The 13,383-nt window shown below is 44.4% G+C and overlaps 1 protein-coding gene across 1 annotated transcript in view; it reads right to left on the bottom strand.

Moving 5' to 3' along the window:
- The window catches only part of GRIN2A (glutamate ionotropic receptor NMDA type subunit 2A), a 378,152-nt gene that overhangs the window by 363,647 nt on the left and 1,122 nt on the right, over positions 1 to 13,383 (bottom strand). Inside the window, exon 3 of the mRNA XM_007462837.1 lies at positions 11,648 to 12,079. Within this exon, the coding sequence (XP_007462899.1) occupies positions 11,648 to 12,061 (414 nt within the window). The 5' untranslated portion in view covers positions 12,062 to 12,079. The remainder of the gene's footprint in view (positions 1 to 11,647; positions 12,080 to 13,383) is intronic.

Raw genomic sequence — 13,383 nt, 5'->3', positions numbered from 1 at the left:
TAATTTACTTAACACTGTATCATGTAATTAGTATGTAATTAGCATAACAAATTATTTGTAAGCATTTTTATCTGCTACACTTTCTATTCTATGGACACATCGATTTATTTGATAATTTAGATTTCTTCATGTTTGTTGCTATTAAAAACAACACCTCAGGCAAACAGCTTTACAAGAAAAAAAGAAAAACAGTTTGTAACCATGTGTGGGGACAAATGTTAACTGGACTTATTGTGGTGCTCATTTTGCAATATATACAAATATCAAATCATTACATTGTTCACCTGAAACTAACATAATGTTATGTCAATTATGCTTCAATTTAAAAAAAAAAAAAAAAAGAAGAGTAAGGAGAAAAAAATAAACGAGTACCAACTACCCAAGGCGAAAACCAACAGCAATTGACTAAAGTGCAATTTGACCTTAAAGCTTGGGTCTTCACCAAAGCCTGCCATTTTCAAAATCCCGTTGGTGGAAGCCATGCCCATCGACTGGCACTAGAGCCACACCAATCATATCATTTTCTACAGCTCACACGGTCTTCCCATAGTTCTGGCTCTGTTCACTCATCAACCAACACTACATTTCCTCAGCCCCACAAATAGCTTTACAATTCACTTGGAAAACAAGGGGTCTTTTTTCCTTCAGCCCTAAGACTATAGACCATACAAAACAATATGGATTTCAAATGCCACTCACTCTTCCTGGCAAGAATTTCCTAATGTGGAAGAGACAAGATAAAGCAGGAGACATTCCGCCGTTTGTGACAACAGAATAGAAATCGGCAAAAAGCTCAATGTTTTGATTGTGAAAACTGCTGTCCAGAAGAGAATTCAGGAGTTGTCAAAGCATCACTGGAGCCTGGCAGCCTTGAAAGACACGTTACGAGGAGGGAAGCGTCCTCCTCCACTCCATGGCTCATCCTCTGCCCGCTGGATGATGACCTGCAGGGCAGGCACGTGGGTCACAGCCTCTCCTGGATCGATAGCTGTTGACTTTGACTCTAGATCACAGCCCTCTAGGACATCTTCCCTGACAAACCCCCCACCCTCAGACCTCTGAATGAGGTACTCTTCTATATATTCTCACAGCTGCCGAACTGTCCCAATCATCAGTGCATCACTCTGGGATTTAACTGCAAGTCTCCTCCAACTAGATTCTGAGTTATTAATACATCGAAGCAAATAATGTGATCACAGATATTATCTACAGAACATTTGGGCCCAGGTTAACAGGCTCAAAAAATGTTTGAAGCATGAACATATTCATAAACCAGTAAGTAAATCAATTCCAAGGAGCTTATGAATGGGTTTCTGTGCCCTGAGGGTCTGTGTGCCCCTGAAATTGCACATAATATTGAACACATGCTCTTGAATATGCATTCCTCTGAGGAGGGCCCATAACTCTCATTAGCCTATAAAGTGATCATGACACCACCCCCCCACCAAAATCACTCCACATTATCTTAAATTCCTTGGGTGAGTAGGTAGGCCTAGCTTTGAGCGTGAGTTTTTATTTTGCTTGGGAAAAGTAGGCACAGTTAGGGACCAATTTAAAGTGACTAACCTCTTTCAAGTCAGTGAGATTTAAAAGAGGAAAGGATCCTTGTACCATACCAACTTCAGCAAAAAAGTACGAAGGGAAACAAACTACCATTCCAATTAACATTTTTCCTCTTTGAATTGGTAACATGGTCACCTCCATAGAGAGAATAGGGCAACTGAGGATCTGCCGTGCATTCATTAAGCAAATATTCTTTCTGTGAATGATGCATTGTATTATTTGGAATTTTTTTTACTCTTCACGTGAGTACCTGTTTCTAATAAATGAACAATTAGAAAGAAAACATATCCATTTCCATCTCATGGAAAGTTGTAAAATTTGAACAGAAAGGCAAAGCATTTGGAAAGAATTGGGGGTTGTGTTTCTTCCTTGGGAGATGTGAGAGGAAAACAGAAAAAGCGGATAAACAATGGAATAGTACCCAGAGCAATTTCAGCCATAAGCAAATGTTCAAAACACAGGGGAGCACAACAGACAAAAAAAGGATAATTACCCAACTGAAAAATCAGAGAGAGGTCTGGCTATCTCTTTAGGGTACAAAAGTATTACCACAGTAACAGGTGCAAAAACATGAATATACTTTAATAAATAATTATGACTAACTGAATGCAACTGCAAAAACTTCCCTTTTCAAGATCATTGGCAATTATTCTAAACATCGTCTTCTGAGATGTGCTTCTTAGCCAAACACATTTCCACTAGTAAATATGACGCCAGCTGACCTACTTATGTTTATATTTATATATGTGTGTGTGTTGATATATACATAGGTTTTCTGCTTTTCAGATATGGTCTACCCTTCAGGATGATGTAAAGTCCTTCGGGGATTTGAGGTGATGATGCAGGGATCATAAATTCCTCCCCCATGCCGGGCACATTTATACTGAATTACTCACACACTTACAGAAAGTGAAGATGTTGGTTTTCAGCCAAATCCAAGGCCCTGAAGTAGCAGGATTTGGGGATTTTAAGAGGTGGCCCAATCCAATCTCGCCAATGTGAGTCTGACTCTCTATCCTGCTCCTGACAGATGGGCAGTCATTCTCGGCTCAGTCAGGTCCAACAGATACATTATTCTATGAAACATCACAGTCTTCTATTAGAGACCTAATTGCCAAAGCTTATTCTTCATAACAACCTTATAATTTCATCCTCTGGAATCAGTTCTTTCCCCAGAACAGAAAAATTTTTAAAAATTAAGACTTAACCTTCTTAATTTGTAAAGGGGTTGTAATACCCCTTGTAACAGCCCATGGGGTATTTGAGCACATCTCTCACGTCCTCTCTGAGATTTCTCTTTTGCAGGCTGAACTTTCCTAAATATTTCTTCTGAGACTCTTATCATATGTTATTTAGACACTACAAAACCCTGGAGGCTCTTCCTCTGGGCACACTGAAGTTTTTCAACATTCATCATCAAATATTACCCCCAAGAACTAAGTCAAGTCTAGAGATAATGGTGTTAGTGTTGCTGGAGACAGCATCTGGTGTACCAGGTTAGCCACAGCTCCTACACCTCTGCTAACAGAAGCAAATTTTGCTCCAGTGGCAATTATCCATTCTTAGAGAAGAATCTTTATTATTAATCTCTATCAGTGATGTTCAAGGGGTGGCACATGACCCAGTTCTGGCCAATGAAATGTAAGAGGAAGTCTGCTCTGCTCAAAGGATTGAGGGCCTAGAAGAAAGCTTCTTTTCTCTCTCTTTTCTTCCTTTTATGAATGCTGGTATGTGAAGATGTGATGGCTGGAACAGAAGCAGCCATCTTGTGACCAAGATGAACCAGCAGCTGAGGAAGGCAAAGTAGTAGAATGGAGAGGACCGGAGCCCTTGATGGGTTATTGCGATACTAAACTAGACCTGGGGCTCCTTGTTAAACAATAAAACTAAATGTCTTAATAGTTTAAGCCAGCATTAGTCAAATATTCTGCGACTTGGAACAGAAGGCACTCCTAACAACAGAAAAGGTATAATGGAAATATTACCTCTTTGGATTTGAACATTATATTTCTGGAGATGTGGCCTTTACTTTTTTAAGAGCCCTATCACTCCTTGGGATCTCCTGAGCATTGGGTCAATGCAAAACAAATGAGCAACTAAACAAAAACCCTGTAACTGAGGATCACAGTTTCAAATGCTTGCAGAGACCATGCAGTTAACATAAATATGTGAATCTGGCTAGATGTGAGATAACAGGGAGCAAGGAGGGCTGTAGGGAACTTGAAAATGCATACCTCTTCCAAAGACATTAAAATTCAAGCATTTTAAAGTACTATGCTGGTGAAATAAAATACTAATGCATCTATGAGCCACATTCAGCAGGCAGTCCACCGGTTCATGACCCTTACAAAAATCAATCTCAAGTGAGTTGGAAAGTCACATCTCCCCCTTCCTGTAAGAATGTACATCCTTCTTAAACCCTTCAGTGCAGTCTGTAGTATGGGTTCAACATTTCATTCTGGAAAGACAGTTTTGAATTTTAATTCCATCATCCAACATCTTAATCATTTCAATTAAGGCAATCAGATTTTTTTTTTTTTTTTTTTTAACTTTTATTTATTTATTTTGCGGTACGCGGGCCTCTCGCTGTTGTGGCCTCTCCCGTTGCGGAGCACAGGCTTCTGGACGCGCAGGCTCAAGCGGCCACGGCTCACGGGCCCAGCTGCTCCGCGGCATGTGGGATCTTCCCGGGGGGGCACGAACCCGCGTCCCCTGCATCGGCAGGCGGACTCTCAACCACTGCACCACCAGGGAAGCCCAGCAATCAGATTATTAACATCAAAATCTATTGCCCTCTTGAATCTAAGCCCCTTCCCTAAACCAACTGGATTTGCAATCATTACCTTGAAAGGATAACAAAATAAGAGCAAAAGAATAAGATCACAAGGATTCTTTAATCAAAAATCTTTGGGGCTGCCAGGGTCCTCAGGCTATCTCAGAGCCACTAAATCCTTGGCAGAGAGAAAATGAGAAACTATATATGTCCACACCCTAAAGCCCTAAGCCCAGTGCAAACATGTGTTCCAACTGGTGTAGTTACTTAACGGTAAAGGTCACTGAGACGGTCTCCTCTCACAGTCACTTTCACACTGGCCACACTTAGTCTTCCGTTTGCCAGGATAAAGCTCATAGCAAGTCTTAAGAACTCAAAAAAAGCTTCTGGTTGTCCCAGTTAAGAAAATATGAATCATTTCATGTTGGACTCTCCACTTCTAAGAGTTCTATGAGATTCATTCCCAGTTTCTTGCAGGGAATACCCTCACATCACCACATCACCCTTCAGGCTGTTATAATATTATTATAATATATAATATATGATAATATGATATTATTATCATTTTATTATAATAACCCTTCTGGTTATTAAAAAGTACATGTACTTTGGAGAAAGACAAAAACCACACAGTAACAGTAGCATTCCTATAGTAATTATTTATTATGAGTCAAGCACTAAGCTACATATTTTATATCCAGTATCTCATTTAAATCCCACAACTCTAAGAAGCAGGTACTATTATTGTCCCCATTTTAAAGATGAAGACACTGAGGCTCAGAGACATTAAGGAACTTCCCCATGAGCACCCGGCACCTGAATTTAAACCCAGACATTCTAACTCAAGGTCCAACTTATAATATTAACCATGCTATGTTGCCATTTTTTAAAAGATGAAAACAGCCATGAATCTACCCCTCAAAGATAACTACGGCTCACATTTTGGTGTGTTTCTTCCCAGTCTTTTCTTGAAGGTGATAAAATTTTCAGAGCTAGAAAGAGGCTTAGAGATAATATCTCCCTAAACTCTCATTTCACAGAAGGAGAAGTTGAGGTAGAGAAAGCTGAAGAGCCTTTCTCAAGGTCACACTGCTGTTTGGAAACAGAATTTAGGTTGTCAGATTTGTTGTCCAAGGTATTCTGGGGTCTTCTGACTTGAGTTGGTTGATAGTGGCTTCCTAGAGGACCGTGTTGAGAAGGGTTTAAGGCCTGTGGCCAAAAAGGACAAAATGCTACAGTAGGTCAGTGATGGTGGCCGAGAAAGTAGCGGCACGGCCGCGTGCACACCCCAAATTTGCCACCTCCCAAGGAGCAGTCCTGGGAGAGAACAAGAATGATCGGGAAAGGCCCTCTTAACAAAGACCACCTACTTTCTTCACCAACATCAGGGGTCTCAAACCCCAGCGCCTTCAGAACCAAGTCCGTAACACAAATGAGTGAAGTGGGCAAGTTGGAGCCTGAAGAAAGGATGAGCACCAGCCCCATCGAAGGAGGGAGGGATGCTATTCATCTCCAGCAAACTATTACCGTGGGGAGAAGTAAGCCCAATGTTACCAGGCCTTCTGATTTTTCCAAAGAGGCATGAAATTTGGATTTTTTAAAAAATGTGATATCACCTCACTTTAAAATGCTGGCAACTAATTCAAATTTAAATAATTAAGGGGGAGTGCAGAACAAACCAAACACACTAGTTAACATTATAACTGTTCCTTTTCATGATGGCCTTATCAGAAGCCACCAACACCCTATTACAAACCTGAGACCCTCTCTCTCTCATTTTCTCTCTCTTACTTCCCCTCGCTCTACCTAGAGAAGCACTTTCCATCTGAGGCTACCAAAGAGAAGATGAACCCTCCAACCCCACCAGACCACATCTATCAAGGGTTCAAGTGATTGCCAGTGACCTCCGAAGGTAATCACGTGGGAAGGTAATCATGTGGGAAGGTAATCATGCCTCTCGGGGTGATGCCTGTTGCTCTCCAATGCCTTCTGTGAGGAGGAGTGGATGACTGCATCTGACACGCCTCCCCACTCTCCCAGGAACTACCTGATGCCTTTAGAGCAGGAGCTGAGTGGGCTCCACCAACATTCTGATGTGCAGGTCTCCCCTTTCCATGAGCTTTCTGTGTTTAATGGGAAGGCCCGTCACTCACATCCAAACTCACAGCTGCCAGGTTACGAGAGCACCAACCTCCTGCAGATGAGCTGTTACTCAGCAATGCTACACAGGCCTTTCGTATGGAAGCCCCCAATTTCTGTTAATTCCCAGGATGGCTAGTGATTATCTGCCCACTAGAGAGAAGAGGAGACTTGGCACACACCTATGAAATCAGTCAGCATTTGGGAACAAACACTGCATGGAAAGCCCTGACCCACAGCATGGTAAAAGTTCTTCCAGAAACTGCAGTAAGCTGGCATCGAAACCAATGACTTGATTCATTCAACCACCAAATATTTACCAAGAAACAAATGCAAAAAGCAAGATCAGTGCAAGATGCCAAAAAGAACATACATGTGGACCATAAATCAACCTTACTAAAGGTAGAAAAAGACAGAACAGTTCAAATAACTGTGGTATAAACAGAACATTCTGCAGCCATTTAAAATCATGTTTTAGAAGTTTATTTAATGATAAGGGAAAATTCCAAGAATACATAATCAAGTTTGAAAAAAATAAAAGCAGGTTGTGAAATATAACTGGGTCAAAATCAGAGTGAACACATTCAGTAACCCCCCTCTTCCACTCCTAAGGCATAGAATTTATAGATAAATCTTTAGATATTTCACAATTTATATAGTGCTGCTTGAAAATAAGGGAATCACAGATCAAAAATGGAGGGGACTCCCTAAAAATAAATGAAATCAGAAGATGAGGCTCTACAATTTCAGGAGGAATCAAAGTCTGTGGGGGAATGGGTCTGATATGAGCCATGGGGGCAGAGGTCCCAACATCCACCCAGGGGAGAAGGGGCAGAACTGGACAGAGAACCATGCTGCTAGCTGTGAATAAGGATGGAATGTCTGCAGCGTCCACCACAAGTCACAGCCACAAGGATGCCCCTGTATGCACGGGGCCAAAATAAAATCACCTACATGAGACGAGGACCTAAGCCTGCATCACAGAGTATATAGAGCAGAAAGAGAGCTCTGAGCTGAGCTGTTGACAGGAGCTCTGGTTTACAAGCACACATGCTTACAGATACTGGGCAGAAGAAGCCATAAAACTGCCTTGAAAATAAGTTCACAAACAAAAATTAGAGAACATATGAGGATATCCAATGATCAGACTCTACAAAATGGAAGATTTCACACCGGAAGAAGCGAAGATGCTAGAGCAGTCAGAGAAGGACTTCATAATAAGTATTTTTTAAATCCTCAAAGGCACAGAGAAGGGATTTATAACCACAAAGTGAAAAGAGTTTTTCATAAAACAAAACTAATCAAAAGCAGGAAGGTATGAAAAGGGACCATTATGTATCTTAGAAATAAAGCGAACCATTGTTGAAATTTAAAACTCCACAGATAGGCAAAATAATAAACCAGACACAAATGAAAAGAGCTGTCTAACTGGAATATAGAATTGAGGAAACATAGCACAAACATATCACAGACAGAGAACTTAAAAAAATGTTTAAGATACATGGAGAATTGACTGAGAAACTACACAGACAGGGAAAAGAAAGAATGTTAGAGAGGAAACATCCAACAGATAATGGCTGAGATTCTTCCAGAATTCAAGAAAAATCTGGATCTTCTAAGAAAGCCCAAAGGATTCCATGTACAATAAACAAAACAATATGTGCATACAATACAATCCTGAATTTAAAACTAAATACACAGAGCTTAAAAGGAAATAGACCCAAGTGTCCACAGTGGTTACCCGTGGTGATAAGATTTAAAGGGAGATTTTTATTTTCTTCTTTAAGCTTAAGCTTTAATATACTTTCTAAGTGCTCTATAATGAAAAGACATTATTTTTATAAACTGTCTGTGTTGGAGGAATATCATTATTTCAAATATACATATTCACTTTTTTTAAAAATCTGTCCTCAAGGAACTTACACTCCAGTAGAGGAGATGAGGTATGTATAGAAATAATATATAAAGCAAAATCCACACAGTAACTGACATGGATAGACGTAGCTAAAATGTAAGCCTTACCTTCTCCCCCATGAAGCAGTTAGGAATAAGGGGAAAGGGGAGGAGGAGGTGAGGACACTCAGCAGAAATGTATAGGTCTAGTATCTGTGCTTGATTTACCAGGGGCTGGTACTACAACCAGAGTGTATTTCATGTGAATGGGATCAAAATGGCCAAGCCAAGATAACATTAGAACTTTATCTACATTAAGCATCTCACCTCTAAATTAATTATATTTCAAGACCACCCAGTGATAAAGGCAAAAATTAACATCTCCGTTGTTAATTAACCATAGAAATCTGCCACTTAGCACATTTTCTATTATTACAAAGCTTTGCTCTTTTTTTCAAGGGTCAAGAAGACTGAGGAAAAGGTGAAAACTGGGGGGAGAGGCTCCATTTAACTGATAATCAAATTAACTGTCATTCGAATCCACAGGGACACTATCATGTTACCAATTTAGAGGTGCAAACAACACAGGTATGTTCTGGGCTTTACCGAATGAGCATCATCTTAAGAGGGGACAGAGAGGTCTTATCGGTTTGGGGAGATTCAGATTCTGTGGCCATAACACCACTGGCACACCCAACCAAACAAGATGGAGTTTTAGGCAATGCCCACGATGCTCCTTCAGAGCCAAACAAACTGCACTCAGCATTCAGCTCCGCAAGAAACAGGTGGCAAAGGCACAAGCCAACTCAATGTGTTACTAATGGAAGGAAGGGCTGTTCATATCTCAGACAATCTCTTTCCTTTTTTAACACAACCAGGTTTCTCAAAATACCACTCTTTAACCCAACTCCTCTCAACATCACCTGTACATCCCACACATGGGACCCAACATACACCCAATGTTATCCCACTGACTTCCTTGATTCCCTGCCATCAAGACCAACTTGGAAAGCCCCAACAATAATGAGGAATATCCAGTTCCTTTCACCATTTTTGAGCCAATGGACCCTTTCATTCCTCTCCTCTCCATCCCTCTTAAATCCCTCTCTAATCCTGACCTCTCTGAAAATGTCCTTTCTCATCTTCCTCTTGCCCTTTCCTGATTCCCTTTTTCTTCTTTACTCTTAAATGGGGTCACACTCTTGTCCAATCCCCATAAGGCAGTTTCATTCTACAGGAGGGGAAGATGCTTCCACCCATACCCCCTGGACTTCTCAAAACTCCCTTCCTAGTACCCCTTCAAGGGAGAAGCAACTGCTGGTCTAGTAAGTCAGAGCCTGACATGAACAGGGTCACTGCATATGAAGGGGATGCTCAACTATAAGTCCACTTCTTTTCCTACTTCTTTGCCTACAGCTAGATGGCTAAGTCAGGTAAGAGCCTGAGCCCCACACCTGCCAGCCCAGCCTAAGCCTCAAGTCACTTCTCCAATTCATTTTTTACCATATTTCTCCAATGATAGTGCTGGGCCCTAGTCTATTCAGAAATTTCACTTTCAAATTTGGCTACTGTTTTTTGGAGGCTGTTGCTCCTTCCGTCAAAACTTCAGAAGGGAGACGGAATTGGTGGTAATATTTAAATCCCAAAATCACACTCCAAAACGCTGCTGGACAATATGCTATTCTTCTCCTTCTTCAGGCCTTCATCAGAAACCAGAAAACCAGAGATCTAGTTCCATCACACACCAGGTGGTCTTAGCTAAGCCTTTAATTGCTCTATGCCTCAGTCTCTTCATCTGAAAGTTACAGGATGCTCTAATGGCCTTGCCACTTCTGAAATGGTCATATATCAGTGGCAGGACATGGCTGTTCCCTATTTTTTTTCATCCCAGAATGGAGCCCCCAAAACTGAGAGATGGCTGGGAAAATACTCAACCACACATAGGAATTCTGCTAGGCTGCAAACCATTTAAAATGAATGTTTAATAAGATACTGCATCAGTTGTGTACTTCGGCTGAATGTGCTGCAGCCCAGGAGATCTGAAAGAATTCATACGGTTCCCAAAGGAGCTGGTGGGAATTGCTAAGGCAGAAGCAGAATCTGATTTGATGAATGTAAAAGTGCTTTGAGAGTGTCAGAAGAAAAGTGCTATGACAAATGTCTGCTTGCTCCATTAGGATGTCTCCTGCTATCTAAGGAACATGCTACAAGAAGGTCTCAGGTCTGGGGACCACGGCACACAAGTACACTCACCCTTCTCTTCCTGATCCCCTCCATTTCTTTCCCGGGGCTTAGACAGAGACACAGAGCACCCACAACACCAACCCTTCCCTTTTTTCTCATTCTTCACCTTGCTTCGCCTTTCCCACCTGCACTTCTGTACAATTCTCAAAATGGGCCCTCAAAACATCTCAGTCAAATCTTCAAACCTCTCTCCCCTCTTCTCCACAGAAACACTCCCAGCTGGTCCACAGAAAGACCCTTCCTCTCACTCTAAGCCAAGAGATCTGGACACACCTTCCTTCATTCTGACACCCTCCGACTACCTTATCAAAACCCATCCTTGGGAGCCAACCCCTCCATCTGAGGGCCTTGGAGCCCCTGTCAGTTCCTCCTCGCAAGGAACATGTAGGAAAACACCAGACCCTCCATGCTCTGGGTCTGCAGTCAGTTCTCCCACTCACGGCCACTCCCCTGGAGAGACACGGTCCTGTGTGCCTCTAGCCCAGGGATTCTCAAACTTTCCACCCTATTTCCCCTAATTGTAGAGATCTATGGAAACATGACATTTCTCTGCCTTTTTCTGCTTTACCTAAAAACTTTGCATTTTATTCTACAACATTCCCACATTTGATCCTTTACAAATAGTTTTAGTTGCTTATCACTATAGGGGGAAATAATACACATTTTCCACAACACAATCAGGTAAAACTGATATTACAAGAATATAAGCCTTATTGTTTCACGTGCACCCGAGCTCATCTCTGTGCACTATTTGGAAATCTCCAAGCATTCCACCACCCCATCATACTTTTGCATTTCCTGAGTTCTTCCTGGCACACCCACGGTGTCTCTGAGTACCCAACTTTCAGAAGCAAGGCAAAAAGCATTTCCATTCAATTCCAGGTTGAAGAGGCAGGACCTGGTTCTCACCAGGGTCAGTGGTCACAACCCCCTTTCAGATTAAGACAGAGGTCAGGGGCTCCCGAAGACCTGCAGTGGCCACCATATGATTGGCACATGCTCCAGTCCTGGCAGCCCATCACCTCCCAGCCTTACCTTGTCAGCCATGATCATAGATGAGCCCCCGTGGATGCCCAGGATGGGGATGAAAGTCTGCGAGGAGATAAAATCCAGCATCTGGGCCACGGCCTCCTGGTCGGTATCGTCCCCAAACACCAGGCCGTGGATGCGCGCCCCTGACATGAGGTCACACACGTGCGTGATGAGGCTCTTCGGGTCCGTGCGGTTCATCAGCAGTGCTACCACGTTCAGGTCCAGGGGCAGCCCTGCTGCCTGCTCGGGGCCCCAGAGGTTTCGCAGTTCACGCTCCGTCACGTCGTGGCTGTGACCCAGCAGCACTGCGATGTTCAGCGCCGGGGGGCCCTTCTCCGCCGCCGCGCCCTGCGCCGTACCGCGCCAAACCAGAAGGGCCGGCAGCACCAGCAGGGTCCAATAACCCAGTCTGCCCATAGTCGCCACTTACGGTCCCTGCAAGGTGGAGAGGAAGAGTCAGGGCCGCGGTGTGCGAGGGTTCTAGACAGAAGGATTTACCGACCCAGCACCTTGCTCTAGGAGCCAGGTATAGAAAGCACCCCAGCAAGAACTGTTGGAGTCACTGAATCCATTCCCCATCCTTGAAGCCATCCACGTCCCTTGACCCATCTCCAACTCTATCCACAACTCCAATCCGAGCTAATTCTCCGTATCTGTCCCTAAATCCATCTTCGTATTCAGCTTCCTCTCCATCTCCGACTCTACCCACATCTCCCACCGCACCCGCCAAGTGGGACCACTTGGATCACTGCCCCTTAAAGTAAGCTCACACCCCGGCCCCTGCTCACTGGGAGCAAACTACAAGCCAGCCGCGGCATGCGGAGGCTACAGAGCGACTCCGCAACCCTGCTCCCGCTCTAAGCTAGTTGGCTGACCCCGCCCCCTGCGAACCCGCGGGGTTCAGCACCCACCTGCTCCACTGGGTACCCGCAGCAGACCCCGCACCTCTCCTGCAGGGTACACCCTAAGCGCATGGAAGTGAGGACGCTCGCTTGTGTGCCCGAAAATTCCGCGTGCCTGGGGGGAACTTAGGGTCTGCCCCACCTTGCGCAGAGGGGCCATGAAGCGGTTTTCACTCAAGTGCAAGCAGCCCTACACACACACATGCACACGCGCGCGCATACGTACACACACACTCTCTCACGCGTGCCATGTGCAATGCAGAATGCCGGAGACGAGGCACGTTCCCCCAGCGGACCGACGCGTGGGAGCTGGCAAAGAACGTGCGTAGGGGGGGTGGGGCGGAGGGGCGGGGGAAGCTTGGCTCCCAAGCAGCTCTCCGACGGACGTGAACTGTACAGCGCTCCGCCACTCACCACCCCAGGCTTTCCACTTCAGGTTCTGTTACCAAGACTTAGGTGCACGTGGGCAGTGGGCTGCACACCCTTACAGGCACGCGCGTATTTCTGCGCACATCCGCAGGCCGCAATAGGGGAGCCCACAGCCATCCGGAGTCCGCACACGTCCTCAGCCAGTGCACATACATGTACCGCGCCAGGTGCACAGCCGCGCCTGTCTGCAAATACCAACACAGTCGTGCACGCGTGCATTGGCGCGCGCCCCTCGGGCCGGGCGCTGCTGAAACCAGGGGAAGTTAGGGCGAACTCGCACCGGCCTAGGCGTTCTTCGGCTGAAGCACCGCGAGCGCGGAGCCGCAGCGCCCCCTGGTGCTCCTCCCGCGCCTTGCTACCGGTGCTCCCTCTCCCGCTTTCTCTCTCCCTTTCCCCAGATCTTTCTCC

This window comes from Lipotes vexillifer, unplaced genomic scaffold, assembly GCF_000442215.2.
Source record: "Lipotes vexillifer unplaced genomic scaffold, Lipotes_vexillifer_v1.1 scaffold306, whole genome shotgun sequence".
Taxonomy (NCBI): Eukaryota; Metazoa; Chordata; class Mammalia; order Artiodactyla; family Lipotidae; genus Lipotes; species Lipotes vexillifer.
Note: the sequence above shows the minus strand (reverse complement) of the source record. Positions and strands in the feature narration are given on the sequence as shown.